The sequence below is a fragment of the Prionailurus viverrinus genome, chromosome C2, assembly GCF_022837055.1.
Source record: "Prionailurus viverrinus isolate Anna chromosome C2, UM_Priviv_1.0, whole genome shotgun sequence".
Classification (NCBI taxonomy): Eukaryota; Metazoa; Chordata; class Mammalia; order Carnivora; family Felidae; genus Prionailurus; species Prionailurus viverrinus.
Window position 1 is genome coordinate 64,553,617 of NC_062569.1, and position 25,865 is coordinate 64,579,481.

General features: G+C 38.2%; 1 protein-coding gene and 1 long non-coding RNA gene across 5 annotated transcripts in view; one reads left to right on the plus strand and one right to left on the minus strand.

The window, feature by feature from the left end:
• PLD1 (phospholipase D1) overlaps positions 1-25,865 on the minus strand; it is a 206,978-nt gene that overhangs the window by 11,407 nt on the left and 169,706 nt on the right. For all 4 annotated transcript variants that reach the window (XM_047874310.1, XM_047874311.1, XM_047874312.1 and 1 more), the window contains 2 exons: positions 11,308-11,442; positions 3,666-3,819 (listed from right to left, as the gene is read on the minus strand). In XM_047874310.1, coding sequence (XP_047730266.1) covers positions 3,666-3,819; positions 11,308-11,442 — 289 coding nt within the window. The remainder of the gene's footprint in view (positions 1-3,665; positions 3,820-11,307; positions 11,443-25,865) is intronic.
• On the plus strand, positions 9,702-11,509 carry LOC125174685 (uncharacterized). Its single transcript, XR_007155509.1, has 2 exons — positions 9,702-9,963; positions 11,136-11,509. It is a non-coding gene; the product is annotated as an uncharacterized LOC125174685 (long non-coding RNA).

Here is a 25,865-nt window from a genome sequence, read left to right on the forward strand (position 1 = left end):
TGTGTGTGTGTGAGAAAATGGCTGTGCTCTAGGCCCCAATATTATCTTTGAGAACATTTCCTAATAAAATCAATCAAGGTTTTTTGTGGTGCTTTATACTATATTATCTGTGTTTGCCACTGGGACAACGTGAAAATGATTGTTCAAGGACAACTGCTTCTCTAAGACGCTTTGAAAATTGTCAGAAAAATAAAAGCACCTAAGAATATATTTAACACGAAATGCATAGGATCAGCACTAAAAAGTTAAAATAAAACTCTAATGATTACTGAAGAGCATAGAGCTTTATTAAAGAAAAAACCGAAAAGAATTTGAAAAAACTGAAGCTTATGCATTGTTCTTCAACAGGATGACTCAACACTATGAATATGTCCATTCTTTTTATATTAATCTATAAATCTATTGTGTCCTCAACAACAACAAAAAACTTGAAGAGAATGTGAACAAGTATTCTCAAGTTCATGCTGAAGAGTGAATGTTTAAGAGCAGCCAAGATTATTCTGCCAAAGAATATTGATTTGGGAAGTGGGGTGGCAAGAGGCAGTATTCAAGTGCCCAGCTACAATTAAAGCGGTGTCACGCTGGGACAAGTAAGCAAACTACATTATCATGTAGTGGAGAGACTACAGGTAAAGTGAGGATTTATAGCCTTGTGATGTGTCATAAGGAGGCACTGCATGTCAGAGAGGCAGAGAATACTGCAGATCAATTAGTTCTGGATCAACTGGTAGGTTGGGAGGAAAAGTTAAGAGTCGCTACCTCATTTCTTACATGAAAATAAGCTACCGAGGTTAAATGTAAAAAGCAATATCAAAGAAGAACTAGAAGAACATATAGTATTTGATCTTGGGCTGGGGAAACCATACGAAGCATGCAAGAAAAGGAGGGGGAGAAAACCTGTTAGATTTAATTAGTAAGAATTGAAGTTTCCCACAAATACTCTCAATATGATTTGAAGGCAACTGACAGATCAGATTTGCAACCAGTGTGACAAAAGAATTAGTCTCTTATATACTTACATTACTTATAAATCATTCAAACAAAGGGAAACATTTCAACAAAATGGGCAAAGGACACGAATAGGCTAGGTAATTTCCAGTGGAACAATTACAAGAACAATATGGCTAATGAACATTTTTTTTAAAAACCCTCAAAAAATGCAGACTAAAATAATGAACTTCCATTTGAAATCCAACAAATTGGCAAAGATAAAATAAAATAATAGAACCCAGTGATGGTAGAGACAGGAGCAATGAGCCCTCTAAAGCATTACTAATGATAACAGCAAGAAGTTAGAGGATAAAGGAAACAGCACACTTCCTTTGATTTGAAATTCCACAGTAAGGATCTAGTTAAGGAAACAATTAAGAAAGTAAATCCGATTTTGTCTACGAAAATACCCACCTCATTTATTTATTTTAAAGATTTTATTTTTAAGTGATCTCTACACCCAATGTGAGGCTTGAGCTCGCAGTCCTGAGATCAAGGGTCGCAGAGTCCACAACTGAGCCAGCCAGGCATCCCTGGCTGAAAAACCTGCCTATCAATGAGGTCTTATTATGAAGAATTACAGCATACTCATATGATGTAACACAATGCATCATTAAATGTTATAGAGGAATACTTAATGACACAGAAAAGTGTGTGTAACATTACTTAAATAATAAAGAACTTCATAGGACTGTAAGATTCTAATTATGTTTTTAAAAAGAAATACACAATAGTAATATATATGTACAGAACAAAGTGGAATGATATACAGCAGATGTTAAAATTGCTAGCTCTGGGCAGTGGGATTACAGATAATTTAATTTTCTTTTCTTTACTTTTTTTTTTTTACTGTTTATTTATTTTTGAGAGAGAGAGAGAGTGAGCACGAGTGGGGGAGGGGCAGAGAGAGAAGGGGACAGAGGATGCGTCGCGGGCTCTGTGCTGACAGCCCAATGTGAGGCCCGAACTCACAAACCATGGGATCATGACCTGAGCCAAAGTCGAACACTTAATGGACTGAGCCACCCAGGCGACCCGATGAATTTAATTTTCTCATTGCTCACCTGTATTTGCCAAATCTTCCACAACAAAAATACGTTGTAATCAAAACCACCTACACCTTTTTAATTATACCTTTAGAAAGTTATAAAGAAACTCACCACTCTAAAGAGAATACTTTAGTTCTCATGGAACTGAAAAGACATTTGTTTCTAGCTTACACGAAGAACTATTTGCTTCCTCATATATGCTGCAGTAGGCAATCAATGGGTTAATTAACAGGGTACTAATTTTAATCCCTTCTGCACGAAACAAAACAAATTAACATTAGAAGCTAATTGAAATATCAATGGTTTGGGAAAAAAAAATCTTACTGGCAAAACAATTAGTAACAAAAGCAATAAAAACTGTTAAGTAGTGTTGACAGTCAGATTTTGAGGGATGGATTCGCTGAGCTCCTGGGGCAGAGAGGAGCAGAATGACCCCTCTCTGGAACTGAAGCTTATCTCGCTTCTCAAAAGCCAGAATCTGGACGGCGAGGTACCAAGGGAGTGGCTGGCAGCATTTTCAGGGAGCGAAAGACTCATTATGCGCCTATCTACAAGTGAACCCGTTTCCAAGCTCAACCACTCATGCCAGAAAAACTTAAAACAGCAGTGCTGTGAAGCATAGTACGCTTTCCCCAAATAGCTTAAAGCTTAATCAGGGACACTAGCTGCCCCTCGCTGTGGAGGCCATGGTGAAAACTCATCTCGGCAGATACAGCTCTAGAATCATGGAAATGTGGGCTTACTGTAAAGGCCTTGGGATGGAAGAGTGGTCAGCATCTTCTATTGACCATGAGCAGAGTGACGGGATCTGAGCTAGGCTCTAGAAGGATCGCTCAGACCACCTAGACTAAAGGGGCTGGGGTGAGACTAGTTAGAGCCCAGCACCAGAAAGTTCTCAGAAACATTAACCCAACGAAAAGACTCCTTTAGGGGCATACGGCCCTTGCTTCCCAGCCCAGTGTTCTCTTAGCTTGACCACAGATTAGTTTAAAACTCACATCTTCTTGGAGGAGATGAGGAATCTTTCATGTCTGCAGCTGAAGTTTCCACACTTCACTATCAGTAGTCACTGACACCCTCCTTTAATAATTTTTCTTACATCCCCGTATTATTGGGACTATTACAATTTTTAAAAATGGACTTACTTTAAAAACCTTAAATAGACATGGATGGGTTGACCCAACCAGGTCCTAAATCAATGAATAAATTTAAAATGCTATTTGTCTCAATTACACATAAAAATAATAAAAACAGGGGTACCTGGGTGGCTCAGTCAGTTGAGCGTCTGACTCTTGAGTTTGGCTCAGGTCATGATCCCAGGGTCGTGAGTTCAAGCCCTGTGTCAGGTTCCACGCTGGGTGTTCTCTCCCTCCCTCTGCCCCTCCCCTACTCATCTTCTATCTCTCAAAAGATAATAATAAAAAACGATTAAAATAGAGAATGTTTATGCCCCAGATAAAGTAATTTCTAACACTACTGTCGATTCACATCTCATATTCTGGGAGATGCTGTTTTAGACAAAGAATCTGGAGGATGATATGACTGCTAAGGGCAGGAGGTGGGGCTGGGTTTCAGCAAACACCACAGTGAAACCATGTAAGAAGGACACAGCTTTGGACGGCCCACCTGAAGCTCTGCAGCCGAAGTCCTTGGGCGAACCGGCCAGCTTGGTATTCTTCCCCATCCATTACTGACGGGACTGTCTCTGTGTCCTGTACAATGACAGCCATTTCACTGTCACGCTTCCCCAGCATGCTTCGGTCGTTTATGTTGGCAGAGCCTATAAGGAGAACCAGTGACATGGGACAATATTCTCGTCATAGCAGACACGGTTGGTTGTCCTCCCCACTCAATTCTTCCTTGCTAAGAAAACCTTACTTTTGTTCAGGTTATCAAGAGATGCTGAGTTTTAGGAAGAGGAGGCCCGCCCTAACCCAGGCATGAGTCTTGATCAGTCTAAGCCAGCCATGGTAATTTCATGATTTTTGCCCGTGACTGGTTTAGGAATGAGCACTTGACACAATTGTAGCCAGTGTGACATGAAGAAAAGTCTGCAGGGGCTTCTGAGAAAGTTTATCTCCTTCTTATAAACAGACACCAGCCTGGAATGTGGTCTCTTCCAGCCTTTGGATATTCTGGTTTGAATGTTGGATGAAGACATGATGCCAGGAGCTGCTGCAGCCATTTTATAACCAAGAGGGGACAAGAAGACAAGTTGAAGAGAGCAGAGCAGAATGAAGAAAAACTCTGGGTCTTCAAGCCACTGAACTAGCCAACTTTCTTACCTTTTGGTGTGTAGAGTAATACATTTTCCTTATTGTCTCACACAATTCTAGCTGAGTTTTCATCTGGTGGCTCAAAGGATTCTAACTGATGTAATCATTAAGCACACAAAGAGAAAAGACACACAAGTTCAGAGTTCAGCCCAGTCAGCTTTTAGACTTAAGAATCAGACTCTGTAGAGTCTGATTACTTAACTCATGGTCATATACTTATGAATGTCAAACCCCAGAGTAGCCTCACAACTGAGAGAGTCCACTCTCAAATACGGATTATCATTAGTGGCTTTGGATTTAACATTCTCTTGCCTAACTTGTGTGGTATGCGAACAGCTTCTATCAACTTCCTTCCATGCTATTTTGAAATCCAAAGGAGCTGAGAATGTTGACTTTCACATGTGAAGGGCAAGTATTTTAATATTAGTTCAACCTGTGCTTTCTCCACTCCTCTGCTGTGTATTCAGAAACCCCAGCACGTTTTTCTGCATTCATCACTATGGATTCATGTTTTTGAATCCTTGAGATGTCCTACAAACTACAGAAGGAACCTGACCTTTTCTCTTCCTCTTCCCCTAGTCACACATGCCACTGCTTCTGCAGACACGGAGCAGAAGGGTTGGACTGAACAGGAGCAGAGGCTACCCTCTGTGATGGGGACAGTCAGGGTATAAGGTGATAGCAGCCCCGCCCTGAGACCAAATGGCAGCATGTTGTACGTGAGGAAAAGCTGGACCCTTCCTAAAGAGATTTTACTGCCATTTGCCACAATATCATCACATAGTTAATACAGAAATCTATGATAACTACGGAGGTGAATGGTGGTCCCATGGGGACCCTGGGTGACAAAGAAAGGATGGAGCAAGTAGTTCACAGAAATTTGGGAGCACTATGGAGCTCTGTAAGGTGGGAACCATCGACACACTTTGTTTTGTTAGCAACAAATAGTCTTTTATGCATGTACTTACATTTTGATTTTTCTGTAAAATTTGTAGCCATATCCTTGGGCTTCACAGTTGGCACAGCATTAATTTGGACAGAGTCATTTAACCTTTTCCAGCTTTAATTTGATCTTTCATAAATCGAGATCATAATACAGATCTTGTAGGGTTCTTGTGAGAACTAAGTAAGACTATGTGAAAGAATTCAGTAATCTATAAACTGCTCTACAATGTTTTTTTATGTTTGTTTATTTTGAGAGAGAGAGAGACAGAGAGAAAGCATGAGTGAGGGAGGGGCAAACAGAGAGGGAGAGAGACAGAATCCCAAGTAGGCTCTGCACGGTCAGCACAGAGTCCGACTCGGGGCTTGATCTCACGAACCGTGAGATCATGACCTGAGCTGAAATCAAGCGTCGGCCGCTTAACCGACTGAGCCACCCAGGTGCCCAAAACCATTCAATTTTTAGAGAATGACCTTTTTCTACGTCTGCTTTTTAGAAAACATTTTAAACATTGTGATATATAGCAAAATACAAAAGAATATATGCAAACATGTATGTACAAGTTAAATATGCATATATGCACAATTTAAATGTATCCATATGTAGATAATCTTTTGAGATTTGCTTCTTTCATTCAGTTTTATGTCTTTGGGATTTATCTGCGTCTAATAGTAATGCATTATTTTCCTTGAACGAGCACAGCAGGACTTATTTATTCATTCTACTGTTGATGGATGTTTTGGGTTATTTTTAGTGTTTTTCTATGATGTGCAAACACTCTACATAGCGATCTGTTTCCTGTTGTGCACACGTGGGAGTTTACCAGTGCTCCATAGGAGTGGCGTCCCTGGTGCTACAGCTTGGTCAATACCTGGATTGTCCAACTTTTACATTTTTGCCAAATGGTATTTTTAAAAGCTGTTCTTTGTGTCATATTAATGCAGATGAACGTCTTTTCCTATGTTTATGGGCCTCAGGTATGTCCTCTTTGGTGACATGCCTATACAATTCCTTTGCCCGTTTTCCTTTGGATGTTTTTTCTTATTGATTTATGGTAGTATTTTGTAGGTTTTGAATATTGTGTTGCCATTAATCTTTTTTCAGTTTATGGTTTATGTTTTTATTCTCTTTAATAGTGCCTTTTAATGAATAAGGTTCTGAATTTTAATGCAGTTGGGTTTACCTGTCTTTTCCTTTTTGGTTTGTGGGGTTTTTTTTTCGTTTTTTTTATTTATTTTTGGGACAGAGAGAGACAGAGCATGAACGGGGGAGGGGCAGAGAGAGAGGGAGACACAGAATCAGAAACAGGCTCCGGGCTCTGAGCCATCAGCCCAGAGCCTGACGCAGGGCTCGAACCCACGGACCGCGAGATCATGACCTGGCTGAAGTCGGATGCTTAACCGACTGTGCCACCCAGGCGCCCCTTGGTTTGTGTTTTAAAAAGTGTCTTGGGGCACCCGGGTGGCTCAGTCGGTTGAGCGTCCGACTTTAGCTCAGGTCATGGTCTCACGGTTTGTGGGTTCGAGCCCCGCGTCGGGCTCTGTGCTGACAGCTCAGAGCCTGGAGCTTACTTCAGATTCTGTGTTTCCTCCTCTCTCTGCCCCTCCCATGTTCATGCTCTATCTCTCACTGTCTCCCAATAAATAATAAACATTTTTTAAAAAATAAAATAAAATAAATAAAAAGTGTCTTGTTTGAGAAATTGTGGATCTTTCTATGGGAGGCAGAAAAATGGCCCCCAAAGATGACTGTGTTCTAATCCCCAAAGCCTAGGAATATGTAATGTTACACAGAAAAGGGGAAATAAGGTTGTTAATCAGCTGGCCTTAAAGCAGGGTGATGAACCTGGATTATCCAGGTGGGCCCAACACAGTCACAAGAGTTTTTTTTTTTAATTCTTTCTGTTTTTAATGTTTATTTTTGAGTGTGAGAGAGAGAGAGCATGTGTGAGTGAGGGGCAGAGAAAGAGAGAGAGACGCAGAATCCGAAGCAGGCTCCAGGCCCTGAGTTGTCAGCACAGAGCACAACGTGGGGCTCGAACCCATGAACCACAAGATCATGACCTGAGCCGAAGTCAGACGCTCAACCGATTGAGCCACCCAGGCGCCCCTCACAAGGGTCTTTAAAAGTGAAGAGGATTCAGAGGGACATGTAATTAGAGAAGTTTGGGCTGAGACTTTTGGGAACTCTCAGAGAGAAACAAAGTTGCTGCTTCCAAGGATAGAGGAAGAGGGCCACTGACAGACTCTAGCACTGGAAAAGGCAAGGAATTAGCTTCTCTCTTGGAGCCTCCAGGAAGGAATGTAGCCCTGCTGACACCCTCATTGTAGCCCAGTGAGACCCACGTTGGACTTCTCATCTACAGAACTGTTGGGTAATAAATGACCACTAAGTTTGTAGTCATTTGTTTTAGCAGTCACAGACAACTAATTCACCAATTCTACTCTGTTTTAGCTGATTTGTTTTATCTCTCTTTTTTTAATGTTTATTCATCTTTGAGAGACAGAGAAAGACAGAGTGTGAGCAGGGGAGGGGCAAAGAGAGGGGGAGACACAGAATCTGAAGCAGGCTCCAGGCTCTGAGCTGTCAGCACAGAGCCCAACACGGGGCTCAAACCCACAAACCGTGAGATCATGACCTGAGCTGAAGTCGGATGCTTAACCGACTGAGCCACTCCAGTGCCCCTAGCTTGTTTTAAAGGAAACCTGATTCTTCTACGGAGTCCACATGCACTACTCAGTACTTTTTACCCACTTGTGTTCTCTGTTCTTCCAGTTCAGAATTTCTCAGCTTGGACTGCATGTGAGTGGCACCCACAAGGCTTTTAAAAATACTGGTGCCAAAAAAAAAATACCTTGATGCCTGCACCCCAACCAGACCAATTAATCCTGGAATTTCCAGAAATAGGAATCAGTTTTCCCCCAGTACCCCTCCATCCCTTTATCCACTAAGGCACCTTTTTTAGGGGATCCATTTTACAGTAAATTGTAGATATGGATAAACGTCCTCCCAAATTTTATACATAGATTTTATTTGAGAGAGAATAGGGGAGAGAGAGAATCTTAAGCAGGCTCCACGCTCAGTGCAGAGCCCGACACAAAGCTTGATCCCATGACCCTGGGATCGTGACCTGAGCTGAAATCAAGAGTCTCAACCGACTGAACCACCCAGGCACCCCACTGACCTGTATTTTTAAAGCTCCCCAGCCAGGGGAGCCAGGGTTGGGATCTGTTGGGATCTGTGGGATTAGGCTAAGTGTAGGCAGCCGTTCAACTACACACTTTCCTCAGCCACTCTCAAGCCTGTCCTCTCAAGACTGATACTCATTACTTCTACATAGTTTCCCACCTACCAATCTCATTGACGCCTCTGGACCCTCTGACTCCCACTCGGCAATACCCACTCTGATGTTTCTGGTGTTAGGTAGAAAGAACACCTCCCTCCCCTCTAGACCTTGAGCCCTGTGGGGCAGTGGCATTGTTTGATTCAAGTCTTATGTCTCCCCATTGTGCTCTGTAGTGGATTACACACACACACACACACACACACACACACACACACACATCATTTCATTTAGTCAACATGATACTCTAATTCTAGTTAAGGAGAGCCTTGTTTTGTTTAGGAAAGCAAACAAAATGTTAGTTTGGTTAAGTGCCAACATTAAGATGGATTAGAAAAGTGGACTTGGTCACAGATTTCATGAGCAGCAGGGGCACTTAGGGCAAGGGATAATTAAAACTCCGCACAAAAGACATCTGTAGTGCAGGAAAACAAGTATTTCCTTGTGAGGAAAATGTGAGAATAATAATTAGATGTTTTTCTTCTGTCAATTGTTCAATAACCCTGGCGTACTTTTGCCATGTTAGAAACTTTAGCCACAGGCTACTTTAACCTCTTTTAAGCTTTTAAATACTTGCTTAACACCTATAAGTTATTTTCAACCTAACTTCTCAAACTCCTCTCTGAGAATTTGAAATACTGTTCTCTGTGTTATGAATTTAGAGCAGCAACAAACCTGCTTCTCTTAGAGTTTCCCCTGAGACAGAGAACACAAAAGTATCTTTGGATTTTCTGTGGGGAAATCTGTTTTGCCCTTGGGGAAAGAGAAAAATCCAGCCCCTAAAGACTAGCAAGTAAGACCTCTTCAGACTCCCAAGGGCACTACTTTGGTTTCAAGAAAATGGGTAAGAATTATGTGCAAGACGGATTATTGCTAGCCTAAATAAACGGTAGCCTTGGAAAATTCACAGAACTTTCTAGAAAATAAGTCAGTTAAAAAACTCAACAAATCTATTTAATCATTAGCTCTGTTACTGCAAAGTACTCTTCATCTATACTTTTATTTAAAGTACAGCAGGCTGAAAGCCAAAATGAGCTTTAAAAGGAAAAAATGTACATCTGTCAATTTTAACTTCCAGACTTCTGAAATCTTGCTGGAGAAATCAACTGAATTTTATTTGGCTTTGTTTGTTTGTTTTTCCATTTCAGCAAACATCAGTACTCCTCCTCTCCAACTGTCATTGACAAATTTAATATGAAAATATTCTGAGATTGACTTCTGAAGAGCAAGGCCTGAGTCGCTTGGGGAAAATAAGAGAAACCTTGTTTATTGGGGGAATGGGAAAGTCAATAAATCCCTGACGAGCTTTGATCCTAATAGAGCAACAGACAGAAGACACAGATATTTTTCCAAATGCCCTGGGTAAGTATTAAAAGAATGTGTGTGTGTGTGTGTGTGTGTGTGTGTGTGTGTGTGTGTGTGTCTACACATATATATGTATCACCACACTGTGGTCTATACATTTTCTGGTTTCAGAATTACTTTTTCTGTTTTTTCAACTCATTTTCCAGAGAAGACAATCTCATTATTCCTAGATATGAAGTTTTGTTTTTTATCAGTGGAGGATAGGGATGGAAAAGGCATATTTACTTCCAAAAGATTTCAAAACACTCTACAACATTTAGTTTCTCAAAGAATAGGGAAGTACCTTATTATAGTGGAGAAAATACATTTTATACATTTTTTCCTGGAAATTTAGTTTCTTGAGTTTTTATTTAAGTTCCAGTTAGTTAACATACAGTATAATATTAGTTTCAGGTGTACAGTTTAATGACTCAACACTTCCATACATCACCCAATGCTCATGACAAGTGAATTCCTTGATCCCATCACCTATTTAACCCGTGCCCCCACCCACCTCCCCTGGGGTAATCATCAGTTTGTTCTCTACAGTTAAGAATCTGTTTCTAGGTTTGCCTCTCTGTCTCTCTGCCTCTCTCTTGTTTTTCCCCTTTGCTCATTTGTTTTATTTCTTAAATTCCACACATGAGTGAAATCATATGGCATTTTCCTTCTCTGATTTATTTCACTTAGTACATATATATATATATGTGTGTGTGTGTGTATACATATATATATACATATATATACACATATAGATATACATGAGAGAGAGAGACAGAGAGAGAGCTAGCACTTCTTTAAATATATATATACACACACACACACACACACACACACACACACACTATATTGTCCATTGTCTGATGCATGGATAAAGAAGTACTGTATGTGTGTGTGTGTGTATATATATATATATATATATATATATATATATATATACACACACACACACATACAGTACTTCTTTATCCATGCATCAGACAATGGACAGTTGGGCTGTTCATTTTCCCTCCCCATGTCTTCCCCTCCAGCCCCCAAAATCTAGGTACTTAGATTCAAAATAAAAATAAGGAGGTAATAAAGAATTAATGAGAACAACTGATTACTATACTGCTGGGTTAAACCACTGTTCTGGATACTGTAATTTGCACAATGGTTATTTAGTTGCTCTGTGCCTTGTTTCTTCACAGATGAAAACAGAGATTATTAGAAAGGACATAAGTGAAAAAGACTGCTCCAGAAATGTTTTAGATAACATGTTACAGTCCCTCTCAACTGCAAAGGAATCTTGGGAGGAAGAGAAAGAAGGATTTTTGCATGAAGTCAACCAGCAAGCAACACAATTAGAGACCATGTACTTACCAATAATAACAGTGTTGTCATCAGCAATTAGCAACTTGCTGTGGACATAGATGAGCTCAGTGACTAGGTTTCCTTCAAGCTCTGCATGTGTTCTAAGGCCACAGAATGATATGTAATTTATCCACTGATTGCCAACTATAAAGTAAAAAAGAAAGTATTCAAATGAATATGACCTAGCTCAATAAAAGCACATTACATTTTACTGTGTTTCAAAACAAATATACTCATTAAATAGGTGGTTAAGAATAGATTATAGTGTGTGTGTGTGTGTGTGTGTGTGTGTGTGTGTGCGCGCGTGTGTATAATATCAGAACTCACCCAGGATCTATTTTTGCTATCAGAAGAATCTTGTACTATTAATATGGATGGATACACATTAAAAAAACCATACTGGAGTGTTTGCTATGAATTACTTTTTCTGAGGCAATCAAAAACATATCAAATGTGAACATGTATTTTAATGATTGGATGAGCAACTACTAACGAGTGATAATTAAAGCAGAGCCAGAGTAGATAACCAAGACATCAGTGTCACATTTGCATCTACCTTGGTTCACACTTGCTGCAGCTTAAATCAGATGCAAAAATATTAATGCCTAAACTACTTGATATAGACATAGTTTGCAGCATTTTCAACACACAGCAGCAGTTAAATTTTATAGACTTTGTGTAAACAAAAATGTTGGCAATTGAATAACACTCCTTCTAAATCATTAAAATCAGGAAACGAAAGAACCTAACTACATTTGACTTTGGAGAATTTTCTCCAGAGCAAGCAGTACCAGGTTTGTACTTTAAAATGCTGCCCTCTCATCACATGAAGGCCATTCGTGTGATAAGAAGAAATGCATTCCATACCAAGCCAACCCATAACCATTATCCTGGCATGAATGCCAGTCACACAATTTTATGGTCCTTCTCCCACACAGCAGTTGTCCTGCATAAGGAAAGTCTTATACTAAGAATAAATGGAGCAGAGCAAAACCATCACGAATTCTAATAGAAAGAGAATATAATTTTTCTCCTTTAAGAGAATCTGAAGCATTCTAACAGAAACAATGGCAGTTCATGTTCTGTTTACTGAAATTTCCATGTATTACTGATGCTTTCTATTATCCTGTTGGTGTTACTCGGTATTTCTATTAAATATGAGGGTCTTGGAAAGAAATTCATTCATAGGTTATATAGAGAGATTGGTCCATTTACAGATAACCCTTCCCTTATATATGTAAATAATATTGTAGCTTTGTTTGCCAAGAGTTGATGTGTTGATGTACTAGTACATGATGTGTAAGAGATTCGTTCCTAAAAAGTTTCACGTACATAAGATTTTGTAAATAAATTTCTTCCCTATTTGTTAATGTTATATTGGAAAGATGGCTCATCTAAAGCATCAACTCCTGAAATCTCTGATCCAGGAGAAAGAAGTATTTCCCCTTTTAAGCCTATCATACCCATAAAATTCCTGGAAAATATTTCTAACATAACACCTAATATATTATTTTACATTCATTTAATCCTCCATTTCTTCTACTCTTATGGAGGTCTTATACATTTTTGTACCCCTATCATTGCATAATGCTAAAGGAAGGTGAATAAATGAGTGAATGGATAAATGGATAAATGGACAGTCAGGTGACAGCTAATATTTTAGCTTTTGGTATCGTCAATTTGTTTTCCTGAAGCTGGCTCATGATCTAAAATTTTAAGATATAAAGCAGGTTTTTAAAGGAATCATGGAGAAAATTCCTTGCTAGAGTAAATAAGGTTTTGCAGTAACTTCCCATAAAAAATCCACATTAAGCTATATGGTAGGTCAATGGTTCTCAGTGTGCATAAAGACTGCTTCTGTGAGGACCTCTCAGAAATGGAATCTGGAAACCCTCCCCAGAGGTTCTGAGTCAGTAGAAATCTATAATCCAATAAGTGCCTTAGGGGATATCATTCTTATGGGGGTTTTTGTTTTGGTTTTTGGGGGATATCATTCTCTGAATGACACTGTTGCAGAGCTTTGGCATTTATGGATTTAACACTAGTGGTACACATTCAGAAAATGATACACCATGCCAAAGTGAGATGCATTCCAGTGGTGCAAGTCTGCTCAGTATGAGGACATCCATTAATATAAAACATGATATTGATAAATCTGGGGAGAAAAATCATACGATTATTATAACAGATGCTGAAGAGCTTTTTACACAATTCAGCACCCATTCTGGATAAAAATAATGAAGAAAACAGAAAATGAATCCTTTCTTAACATGCTTAAAACTATATAATATATATATATATATGTATTATACACATATAATATGTGTGCATGTGTATAATATTTTCAATACTATTTAACATTGCCTTGGAGGTATCAGCTAATGTATTTAGATAAGAAAAATCACATAAGTATAACCATCTCCATTTCCAGATAATATGATAGTATACCTGGAGAATCAATGATAAAAATATATCAAATGATGAAAAAATTAAATATGACAATAGGATATAAATTAACATATAGAAATCAATAGCCTTCATACATACAAACAATGACCATTTAGAGGATAAAAATCAGAGAAACTGTTGTTCACAATGGCAGGAAAAAAGATAAAACACAAAGATAAACAATAAGCTTATCATCAGGTGTCTGAAATCTTTATGAAGAAAAAATTAAAACACTATCAAAAGACACAAGAATAGATTTGAGCGAATAAAGACACCCTTGTTCTGGGATAGAACAATTCAACATTAAAAAGATGCCAACTCTCTCCATCTTAATTTATAAATTTAACATAATCTCAGTAGAAATACCAACCTGTTTTTATGGACCTAGAAAACTTAATATTATAATTCATACAGAAAAAGAAACATCCAAGAATGGCTATGATAAAAGCTGGAAAAGAAAAACTATGAGGGGGCATTAACACTATCTGATATTAACACATACTATAAAATCTGTATAATTAAAACAATGCTGCACCAGCATATGAAAAGACAATTAAAACCACTGAATTCAATAGAAAGCACATACAAAAACACATACAAAAATTTTTGCGTATGATAAAAGGTGGCATCTCAAATGATAAAGACTTTTACATAAAGATCCATAGCTTATAAATAAAAAGTCTAGTATCATTGCATAGCTCTTTGGAAAAGAAAAATTATATACATACCTCATACCAATCACAAGAATAAACCCCAAATGGACCAGAAATAGAAATGCAAGCATATGAAACGATACAAGTGTTAGAAGAAAACAGAGTGAATTCTTATATAACCTGAGTGTAAAGAAGTCTTATAACTACCTAGAGACAATAAAAGAAAAACATCAATAACTTTGGCTAGATTAAAAAAAAACAAAAAAAACCACATGACACAAAACACCACAAGCAAAAAAAAAAAAAAAAAAAAAAAGACAAGTGACAAAGCAGGAGAAGGTATTTGCGGTAAGTATATATCACAGATAAAGAGCTAAGAAGTCCAAACCTATAATGAACTCCTAATAACTTAAGCAATGAAAAGATCAAAATCTTGATGGAAAAAATGTGCAAAAGACATAAACAGACAATTCACACACACAAAAAGATACACTTGAAAAGATATTCTTCCTCATAACAGATATACAAAACTATACTGAGAAACCATTTCTTACCTATGGTGTTGGCAAAAAACAACACATTCTGTCAGTGAGACTGGGTTGAAGCAGGTTCTCTCATATACTGGTGGCGCAAAACCAAATTGATACAAATTGGTGTGGGGGGGGAGGATTTGGCAATATTTAACAAAAAGTATATTTTAAAAATTATTTTATTTTATTTATTTTTCCATCATGATAAAGTGTACTCTCTAATCCCCATCACATATTTTACCCATCCTCCTATCCGCCTCCTCTTTGGTAACTATCAGTTTGTTCTCTATAGTTAAGAGTCTGTTTCTTGGTTTGTTGCTTTTTTTTTCCTTTGCTCATTTGTTTTATTTCTTAAATTCCACCATGAGTGAGATCATATGGGCATTTGTTTTTCTCTGGCTGACTTATTTCACTTAGGATTAACAATCCCACCCTAGAAATTTACCATAAATATACACTTCCAACAAAAAAGAATATATATGGACAAGGTTATTCATTGCATAACTGTAATTGAAACATACTGAAAACAATCTAAATGTCCACCCAGAGGGGAATGATTGAACGACTATGGCAAATCTATATGTGGAAGACCATGCAGATGTCAAAATAAATGAAGAGTTCCATGAATTGATATGGGAAAAGTAAGAATATATGCATTATATCTGCTCATTTGTACAAAAAGAAACACTGTAAGAATATTCTAGAAATTGACAAAATTGGCTACAGATAGCAGATGTAAGGGAAATAGGGTAGAGAAGATGGGTGGGGAGGAAACTGACACAAAGTATAGGGAAGTGATATTTATCTTAGTATGTCATTTTTATGGTTCTGATTATTGAAAGTATATTGCACACACTCAAAAAAATCAAGAAAAATATAGAAAAAAACCTCTAAAATAGAGCAGACTAAAGCAAATGAATCTAACTGTATTTCAAATTAATAATATAATCCAAGTAAATTTTGAACACTAATATTTGAGTATATACCATTAGGCTAAAGACAAAAAGAACTATAAACAAATATTGAATTTTGGGGAATAGATTCATTTTTCATAGTAGTATGGGCTAGCAATTCTAAAACTATTTTCTGTGTATTATAGGATTGAGGAAATACATACATTGTAGACAAAAGGAGCCAGGTTTCTCACTCTGAGAGAAAGGAGTTTTAAAAATAGAAAGAGAGATATCCAGAAAGAACTCTGTGGTGTGGGACTGGAACTGGAAGCCTTAGCGTGGAGGCAGACAGATGGACAAACAGGTATATTTATGGGTGATAGATAGGTAATGTGTATACCATAGGTCTTAAAGCAATGACATCCCGGTAGCAATGATCATTTCTAGCACCAGGATTTGAGTTTCTAAATGTCACTTTCCACTAGAAGAATCTAGGTTTCTTGGAGGAATGGCTGATTCTAGGGCTAATTCTGGGAATATACAAGAAGAGTATAGAACTCTTCTTGTGCCACCAAGAAAAAAAGGCTGATGGGAACATATCAAAAGCACAGATGAGCCAACTTATAAAGGTACTCACTGGCCAAACCTGTGCAGGCTGGGCATTAAAATTATATTCACTAAATAAAATAAGAATCCATAAGTCCATACCAATGCAAATACATAAATACATGCATTTTTGCTATAAAGGACACCAGTAATTCAATTGGCAAAATTTCAATAAGGTGTACAAATAAGATAATAATATTATATCAATGTTAATTTCATTAATTTGATAATGGAATTCTCCCTGCTTTTTTTAATGTCTTTTTTTTTCTTTTCAGAAACACATACTCAAGTATTTAGGGGTAAATGGGCATTATAGCTGCAACTTACATATCCTAAGATATATATGATATGGTATCATATCATATTTTATTATATATATATATATATACACACATATATATACATACATATATATATAATAAGAAATGGTTCTTAAGAGAAAAACCCATCTGTCTACGAATCTAACTATTATCAAAGAATGACAAAACAAAGAAGGTAAAAGGTTAACATTTGGGTAATCAGGATGAAGGGTATACGGCAGTTCTAGAAGGCCTTCTGTAAGTCTGAAATTATTTTAAAATAATTTTTTAAAAAGATTAGTGATACTGACTAGCTTAGCAGCCTGAAGGTTTAAGACATGTAATAAATGGAATTTTTGAAGGCGCAGATTTGTGTCATTCCATAGCAAGGCTGGAGAGTATCTGCAATGTATCAATTAGCAGGACAGCCTTGCAGCCCACGATCCACACTACTTTCCATTCTTCCTTGCCTATGAAATAACTCCTGTGAAGTGATAAAAACTTTGTTTCTTTGCAAAAAATGCCTCTCATGGAATAAAAAAACTAAAGGTTAGGACCAGTAACAGAACCCAAAAGGAAAGATCAGGGTCCTAGCCAGAACGTGGACATTTTATGTTTTTCTAAGTTTATTTATTTATTTTGAGAGAGAAAAAGAGAGAGGGCATGAGCAGGGCAGCGGCAGAGAGGGAGAGAGACAGAATCCCAAGCAGGGTTCACACTGTCAGCACGGAGCCCGACGTGGGACTCAAACCCATGAACTGTAAGATCATGACCTGAGCCAAAATCAAGAGTTGGCTGCTTAACCAAGTGAGCCACCCAGGAGCCTAGGACATTTGAGATTAATACAGTGTAGCCTGTCAGGTAAAGTGGGGGCACCCATCTAATATGTGAATTATCCCACCATACATGCTTTGTGAAAAAAAGAAAAAGCTATTTTGGTCAGTACTGTGTTCTATAAAGAAAACTGGCTTGGGACACTCGGTGGCTCAGTCAGCTAAGCCTCTGACTCTTGATTTTGGCTCAGGTCATTATCCCAGGGTTGTAGGATCGAGCCCCACGTTGGGCTCTGCACTGAGTGCATAGCCTGCTTAAGATTCTTTCTCTCTGCCCCTCTCCCCTGCTCGCACGACAGGGGAGTTCACAATGTTTACTTGAAGTGTGGGGATATGCTGAGGAAACAAGTACCTTTTGAAGAAAGTATGAGAAAGCCTGGGGCATGTAGAAGCATTAATATAAAGCCATTAATAGAAAAGTATCAGGAGATTTCCAAATCATATGTCATGGAGGTATGTGAGGATCTGGAGGTTTTATATAGACCCCTAGGACATATCTGTTAGGAAGTTTGGTTTATAGATGTACCATCAAAAGATGAGAATTCAGGGGCGCCTGGGTGGCTCAGTCGGTTAAGCGGCCGACTTCGGCTCAGGTCATGATCTCGCGGTCGGTGAGTTCGAGCCCCGTGTCGGGCTCTGGGCTGATGGCTCGGAGCCTGGAGCCTGCTTCCGATTCTGTGTCTCCCTCTATCTCTGCCCCTCCCCCGTTCATGCTCTGTCTCTCTCTGTCTCAAAAATAAATAAACGTTAAAAAAAATTTTTAAAAAAGATGGGAATTCAATACAACAGACTCTTGATGTTTGTGAGAAAGTTTTGTGAAAGGATTTCAAGAGTTGTTACAATCTTTTGCTACTTAAAAAGCTGTAGTTCTTGTGGGGCTCCTGGGTGGCTCAATCAGTTAAGCACTGGACTTTGGCTCAGGTCACGATCTCATGACTTTTGTGAATTTGAGCCCCGCATTGGGCTTTGTGCTATTAGCATGGAGCCTGCTCAGGATTCTCTCTTTCTCCCTCTCTCTGTGACCCTTCCCCACTCTCTGTCTCAAAATTAATAAATACATTTTTTTTAAAAAGTAGCACTTCATACAGGCATACTTCTAATCCTGACTGAAAACCTCTAGACCTTGTGATAAATTATACTAAATTGGCTGCTGACATGCCAGAATACAGAAAAATTATAAAAATGATAAATAAATTCTTTAAATTAAACACTAAATCCCTGAAGATTGGTATATATGATGATTATAGTACACTAATAGCTGCTGGTTTTCTTTTCAGGAATTTTAACATATTCATAGCAGTTTTGTTATTTCTAGAGAATTGAAACAGTACAGAACTACAGTTATCTATACAGTTAGAGATTAGCTAGTTCATGTATTTAAAACCCACTACACATTTACGAAAACAAAACGAACAATGCAACATTGTGCCTCAGAAAGGGGCGTTATGTAATTAATCTGTTCTTTATGTTTAGAGTGTGAACATTTTTCCCACTGAGATGCCTGATTTTGACTTGTTCCCAGGGTACTTGGAAATCTTTTCATAAGAGGGCTTAGCATTGAAATTACTTCTTGTGTTAAAATCCAATTTTTCCCCTGAATAGCCAAAGACAGGAAAAGGGGCCAGAGCCAAAAGAATGCTTTATAATAAGCTCAGGCATTTTTATGGTCGAGAAACTAAATAATAGGCTTATTCTGACTTTTTATTTTCCTATAACTTCACCTTTGCATTTTTTACTAGTCACTGTCAGCACTGAATGGCTTTCCTGATTTTGTTTTTGGCAATATTTCTTTTAGAGACTTATTCATTCATTATCATCTTCATTTTAAGCCATTAGAAGCAGAGACAGGGATAATACTCTAGTAAATCTTCCCTGTCCTAGATGTAATGAGATACAACTTTGAAAGTATTTATTATTGGTAATGTACATGCCCCATGTCTAAACACGTCTCATGTTTCCAGAGAGTTGACTAGCATATCATTAGTGAAAAATTATGAAAGAGCCAACACACACACACACACACACACACACACACACATACACACAGAGTATATATTTAAATTTATCATATACTAAAAGCTTAACTCCTTATTTTCAAAGCTTCCAAATCATTTATAAATCCATATACCAAACAATCACTCCTTTAAAGTATATCATTCAGATCATTCAGTGTTTTTTTTTCAGTACCTTCACAAAGTTGTACAATCACCACCACTATCTCATTTTAAGACATTTTTTTTTCAACGTTTATTTATTTTTTGGAACAGAGACAGACAGAGCATGAACGGGGGAGGGGCAGAGAGAGAGGGAGACAGAGAATCTGAAACAGGCTCCAGGCTCTGAGCCATCAGCCCAGAGCCTGATGCGGGGCTCGAACTCACAGATCGCGAGATCGTGACCTGGCTGAAGTTGGACGCTTAACCGGCTGCGCCACCCAGGCACCCCTTAAGACATTTTTTAAAAACGTTTATTATTGAGAGACAGAGAGACACAGAGCATGAGTGGGGGAGGGGCAGAGAGAGGGAGACACAGAATCTGAGACAGGCTCCAGGCTCTGAGCCTCTGAGCGGCGCTCGAACTCACAAACTCTAATACCATGACCTGAGCCGAAGTCAGATGCCCAACTGACTGTGCCACCCAGGCACCTCCCCCCACTTTTTAAAAAAATGTTTATTTACTATTGAGAGACAGAGAGACACAGAGCATGAGTGGGGAAGGGGCAGAGAGGGGGGTAAGATATTTTTATTACACCAAAAAGAAATGCCATCCCCATTAGGAGTCACTCCCCATTCCACTCTCTCCATACCCTAGCAATGACTAATTTACTTTCCTGACTGTATAGATTTACCTATTAAAAACATTTCATAAAAATGGAATTATACAATTGTGGCCTTTTTGTGTCTGGCTTCTTTGTATTTACCATAACATTTTCAAGGTTCATCCATGTTGTACCCTGTATCAGTCCATTTCTCTTTATATATAAATAATATTCCATTGCACGGATATAAACATTCTGTTTCTACATTTGTTGGTTAATGGATATTTCAGTAATTTCAACTTTTTCACTATTATGAATAATGCTACTATAAAGGTTTACGTACAAGTTTTTATGTGGACATATGTTTTCAGTTCTCTTCAGGATATACTATGGAGCAGAGATGCTGGGTTACATGGTAACTCTATGTTTAATTTATAAGGAACTACTAATTTGCTTTCCAAAGAGCCTGTGCCATTTTTTTAAAGCTTTTATTTAAATTCCAGTTAGTTAGCATATGGTGTAATATTAGCTTCAAGTGTACAAATTGCACTCTTTAATCCCCATCACCTATTTCATCAATACTCCCACCAACCTCCTCTCTGGTAACCATCAGTTTGTTCTCTATAGTTAAGAGTCTATTTCTTGATTTGCACCCCACCCCTTTTTCTTTGCTTGTCTCTTGTTTATTAAAATTCCATATATCAGTGACATCCAATGGTATTGGTCTTTCTCTGACTGACTTCTTTCGCTTTAGCATCATACACTCTAGTTCCATCAATGTGATTGCAAATGGCAAGATTTCATTCTTTTATATTCCATTTTATATACATATATACCACATCTTCTTTATCCATTCATAAGTTGATGATGGAGTCCATAGTTTTCTATAGTTTTCAGCATACATCTTATCTGTTACCTCTTTGGTTAGGTTTATTCCTATGTATCTTATGGTCTTTGGTGAAACCATAAATGGGATAGATTCCTTAATTTCTCTTTCTGCTGCTTTATTATCGGTATATAGAAAGGCAACCCATTTGTGTATGTTGATCTTATATCCTATGACTCCTGAATTCAGGTATCAGTTCTAACAGTATTTTGGTGGTCTTTCGGGTTTTCCGTGTAGAGTATCATGTCATCTGCGAAGAGTGAAAGGTTGACTTCTTTGCCAATTTGTGTGCCTTGTATTTCTTTTCTGTTGTCTGATTGCTGAGGCTAGGACTTCCAGTACTATGTTGAACAATAATGGTGACAGTGGACCTCCCTGTCGTGTTCCTGACCTTAGGGGAAAAGCTCTCAGTTTTTCCCCACTGAGGATGATATGACTGTGGGCTTTTCATATATGGTTTTTATGATGTTGACGTATGTTTATTCTATACCTACTTTCTTGAGGGCTTTTATCAAGAAAAAAATGCTGTGTTTTGTCAAATGATTTTTCTGCATCTATTGAGGACAATATGGTTCTTATCTTTTCTTTTATTAACGTGGTGTATCACATTGATTGATTTGCAAATATTGAACCAGTCCTATAGCCCAGGAATAAATTCTACTTGATCATGGTGAGTAATTTTTTTTAATGCATACTTGAATTCAATTTGCTAGTATCTTGTTGAGAATTTTAACATCCAGGTTCATTAGGGATATTGACCTGTAATTCTCCTTTTTAGTGGGGTCTTTGTCTGGTTTGGGAATCAAGGTAATGCTGGCTTCATAGAATAAGTTTGGAAGGTTTCCTTCCATTTCTATTTTTTGGAATAGTTTGAGAAGAATAGGTATTAACGCTTCTTTAAATGTCTGGTAGAATTCCCCTGGGAAGCCATCTGGCCCAGGAATCTTATTTGTTGGGGAGATTTTTGATAAATGATTTAATTCTTTGCTGGTATGGCCTGTTGCAATTTCTGTTTCTTCCTGTTTGAGTTTTGGTAGTGTGTGAGTTTCTAGGAATTTTTCCACTCTTCCAGATTGTCCAGTTTGTTGGCATATAATTTTTCATAGTATTCTCTTACAATTGTTTGCATGTCTGTGGTGTTGGTTGTGATCTCTTCTCTTTCTTTCATGATTTTATTGATTTGGGTCTTCTCTCTTTTCTTTTTGAGAAGTCTGGCTAGGGGTTTATCAATTTTGTTTATTTTTTCAAAAAACTAGCTTTTAGATTGATCGTCTTACTGTTTTTTTTTTGTTTGTTTCTATAATCTTAATTATAGAATCTAATCTTTATTATTTCTCTTCTGCTGGCTTTGGGTTTTACTTGCTGCTCCTTTTCTATCTTCTTTAGGTATAAGGTTATGTTGTGTATTTGGGACCCTTCTGACTTCTTGACATAGGCCTGAATTGCAATGTATTTTTTTCTTAGGACCGCCTTTGCTGTATCCCAAAGGATGTGGACTGTCATGTTTTCATTTTTATTTGCTTCCATGTATTTTTTATTTCTTCTTTAATTTCCTGGTCAACCCATTCATTCTTTAATCTCCATGTATTTGAGAGCTTTCCAAATTTTTTCTTGTAGTTGATTTCAAGTTTCATAGAGTTGTGACCTGAAAATATGCATGGTATAATCTCAGTCTTTTTGTACCCGTGGAGGGCTGATTTGTGACCCAGTAGGTTATCTATTCTGGAGAATGTTTCATGTGCACTTGACAAGAATGTGTATTCTGCTGCTTTAGGATGAAATGTTCTAAATATATCTGTTAACTCTATCTGGTCCAGTGTATTACTCAAAGCCATTGTTTCCTTGTTGATTTTCTGCTTAGATGATCTGTCCTTTGCTATAAGTGAGATATTAAAGTCTTCTATTATTATGGTATTATTATCAATGAGTTTCTTTATGATTGTGATTAACTGACTTATGTATTTGGGTTCTATCAAGTTGGGGGCATAAATATTTACAATTGTTGGATCTTCTTGATGGATAAGACCCCTTAATTATGATATAATGCCCTTCTTCATCTCTTGTTACAGTTTTTTTCTAAAATCTCGTTTTCTGATATAAGTATGCATACTCTGGCTTTCTTTTGACCTCTATTAGCATGGTAGATGGTTTCCTTCCCCTCACTTTCAATCTGCAGGTGTCTTTAGGTCTAAAATGAATCTCCTGTAGGCAGTATGTAGTGGATCTTGTTTTTTATCCATTATGATACCCTATGTCTTTTGATTGGATCATTTAGTGATTATTGAAAGATATGAACTTAGTGCCTTTTTGTTACCTGTAGAGGTGATGTTTCTGGTGATGTTCTCTGGTCCTTTCTAGTCTTTGTTGCTTTTTGTCTTGTTTGTTTGTTTGTTACCATAGAGTCCCCCTTAAAATTTCTTTCAGGGCTGGTTTAGTGGTCACGAACTCCTTTAGTTTTTGTTTGTCTGGAAAAGACTTTATCTTTCCTTCTATTCTGAATGACAGCCTTGCTGGATAAAGGATTTGTGGCTGCATATTTTTCCTATTCAGTGCACTGAATATTTGTGCCACTCCCTCTGGCCTGCCAAATTTCAGTGGACTGGTCTGCTACTAACTTTATGTGTCTATCTTGTAGGTTAAGGACCCTTTGTCCCTAGCTGCTTTCAGGATCCTCTCTTTAGCTTTGTATTTTGCCAGTTTCACCATGATATGTTGTGGTGTTGACCTGTTTTTCTTGATTTTGAAGGGAGTTCTCTGTGCCTCTTGGACGTGGATGCCCGTTTCCTTCTCCAGATTAAGGAAGTTCTTAGTTATAATTTTTTCAAATAAACCAGCTGCCCCTTTTTCTTGCTCTTCTTCTTCTGGAACTCCTATGATATGGATATTGTTTCATTTCATGGAATCACTTACTTTTCTAAGTCTCCCCTTGTGACTAGTAATTTCCATTTCCTATTTTTTTCAACTTCATTATCTTCCATAATTTTATCTTCTATTTCACTTATTCTTCTCCTCTGCTTCTTCAATCCTTCTGTTACTGTATCTAGTTTATTTTGCATCTCAGTTATGGCATTTTTAAAGTTTGTACTGATGAGTTCTTAAATCTTTGATCTCTGCAGCAAGGGTTTCTCTGGTGTCTTTTATGCTTTTTTAAAGGCCAGCTAGTAGTCTTATGAGTGTTGTTCTAAATTCTTGTTCAGATATATTGTTTACATCTGTTTTGAGCAAGTCCCTGGCTGTGATTTCTTCTTGACCCTTCTTTTGGGGAGAATTCCTCCATCTTATCACTTCGGCTACATTTCTGTCTTTTGCATGTTTTAAAAGCTTGTTATGTTTCCCACACCTGAGAGTACTGCTATATTAAGGGGTCATACACTGTCCAGGTCCTGGCACTTCAGAAAGCATTTCTGGTGTATTCTTTGTGCCCTCTGTTGTTGCGTTTTGGCTGCTCTATCTCACTGGTTAGTCCTCTACAGAGTTCCTCCTTACTTGGCAGTGGTTGAGTGTTTGGACCTTTAACTAGGTGTGCTTTTATTTGTTTATTGATGTAACCCTGGGGGGAAAAAAGGGTGTGTGTGTGTGGGGGGGAAGCTTGATCCCATAAAAAGAGAAGAGGAAAGGAAAGGAATCCCATAAAACGAGAAAAGAAAAAAAATAAAGTCAAAAAACTATCAGGCTGATTCCAAAGAAAAAGAAACAAACAAAAAAAGCAGAAGAAAAAAGAAGGAAAAAGAAAAGAATAAAAAGGCTGATTTCAAAAAAAAAAAAAGAGAGAGGGAGAGAGAAAAGTAAATGACAAAAAAAAAGTAAGAAACTATAGCCTGATTCAAAAAGAAGGAGGATGAAAAAAAAAGAGTAAAGAAAGAAAAAGAGTTGTCTGTTGGTGCCTGAGGATGGTGGCTGTGGTGGTCTGGGGGGAGGTCGGCTGCATTGGCTCAGAGTCACTCTTGCCCCAGTAAACAAGCAGTTGCTAGGCACAGAGGGGCAGGGTTTGGTCTAAGTGGGTCCCACCTCCACTGGGGACTGCTATGTTGCTCTCTGAGGTTCTACCATGTTGGTGTTGGGGAGAAAATGGTGCCACTCCAATTTCTGATCCCCAGATCAGAGATCTCAACCCCCACTCTTCAGGCAGCCCTCACAAAATAGTGAGGGTGGTCAGCTCACCTCACCCTGCACCACAACTTTCCTGCATTTTTTCTTTGGCATGTGGCTGGGACTCAAAACCCAAAGTCTTCAAGGATGCAGCACAGCATAGATCCATTCCCTTCCTCTGGAGTAGAGCGTCTCCATCCTGCTGATGAAAGGCCTTTGGCTAGCACCTGCAGGGTCTTTTGTCTTTGGGAAGGCAATAAACCCTCTTCCAAAAGTACTCCAGGAAGGGGACTCTTCTCTCCCAGTGCACCCTGGAGATCACTACGCCATGCTATGCACTCAGGGGCCATGTTCCTTCTCCCCAGCAGCACTTGCCAAAGTTCCACTCCAGAGAAAGTCATATACTTCCAAAACCTCAGAGTCTGAGTTCCAAGAGCTGTTTGGAAAAAAAGAACTGGGACACTCAGTACTTCTCACTCCTTAGTCAGTGGTCCAGAGAGGTTTTCCTTTTATGCTAACTCGATGCTGCACTCTCTCAACACCTCTCAATCTTCCTTTCATCTGTCCACAGA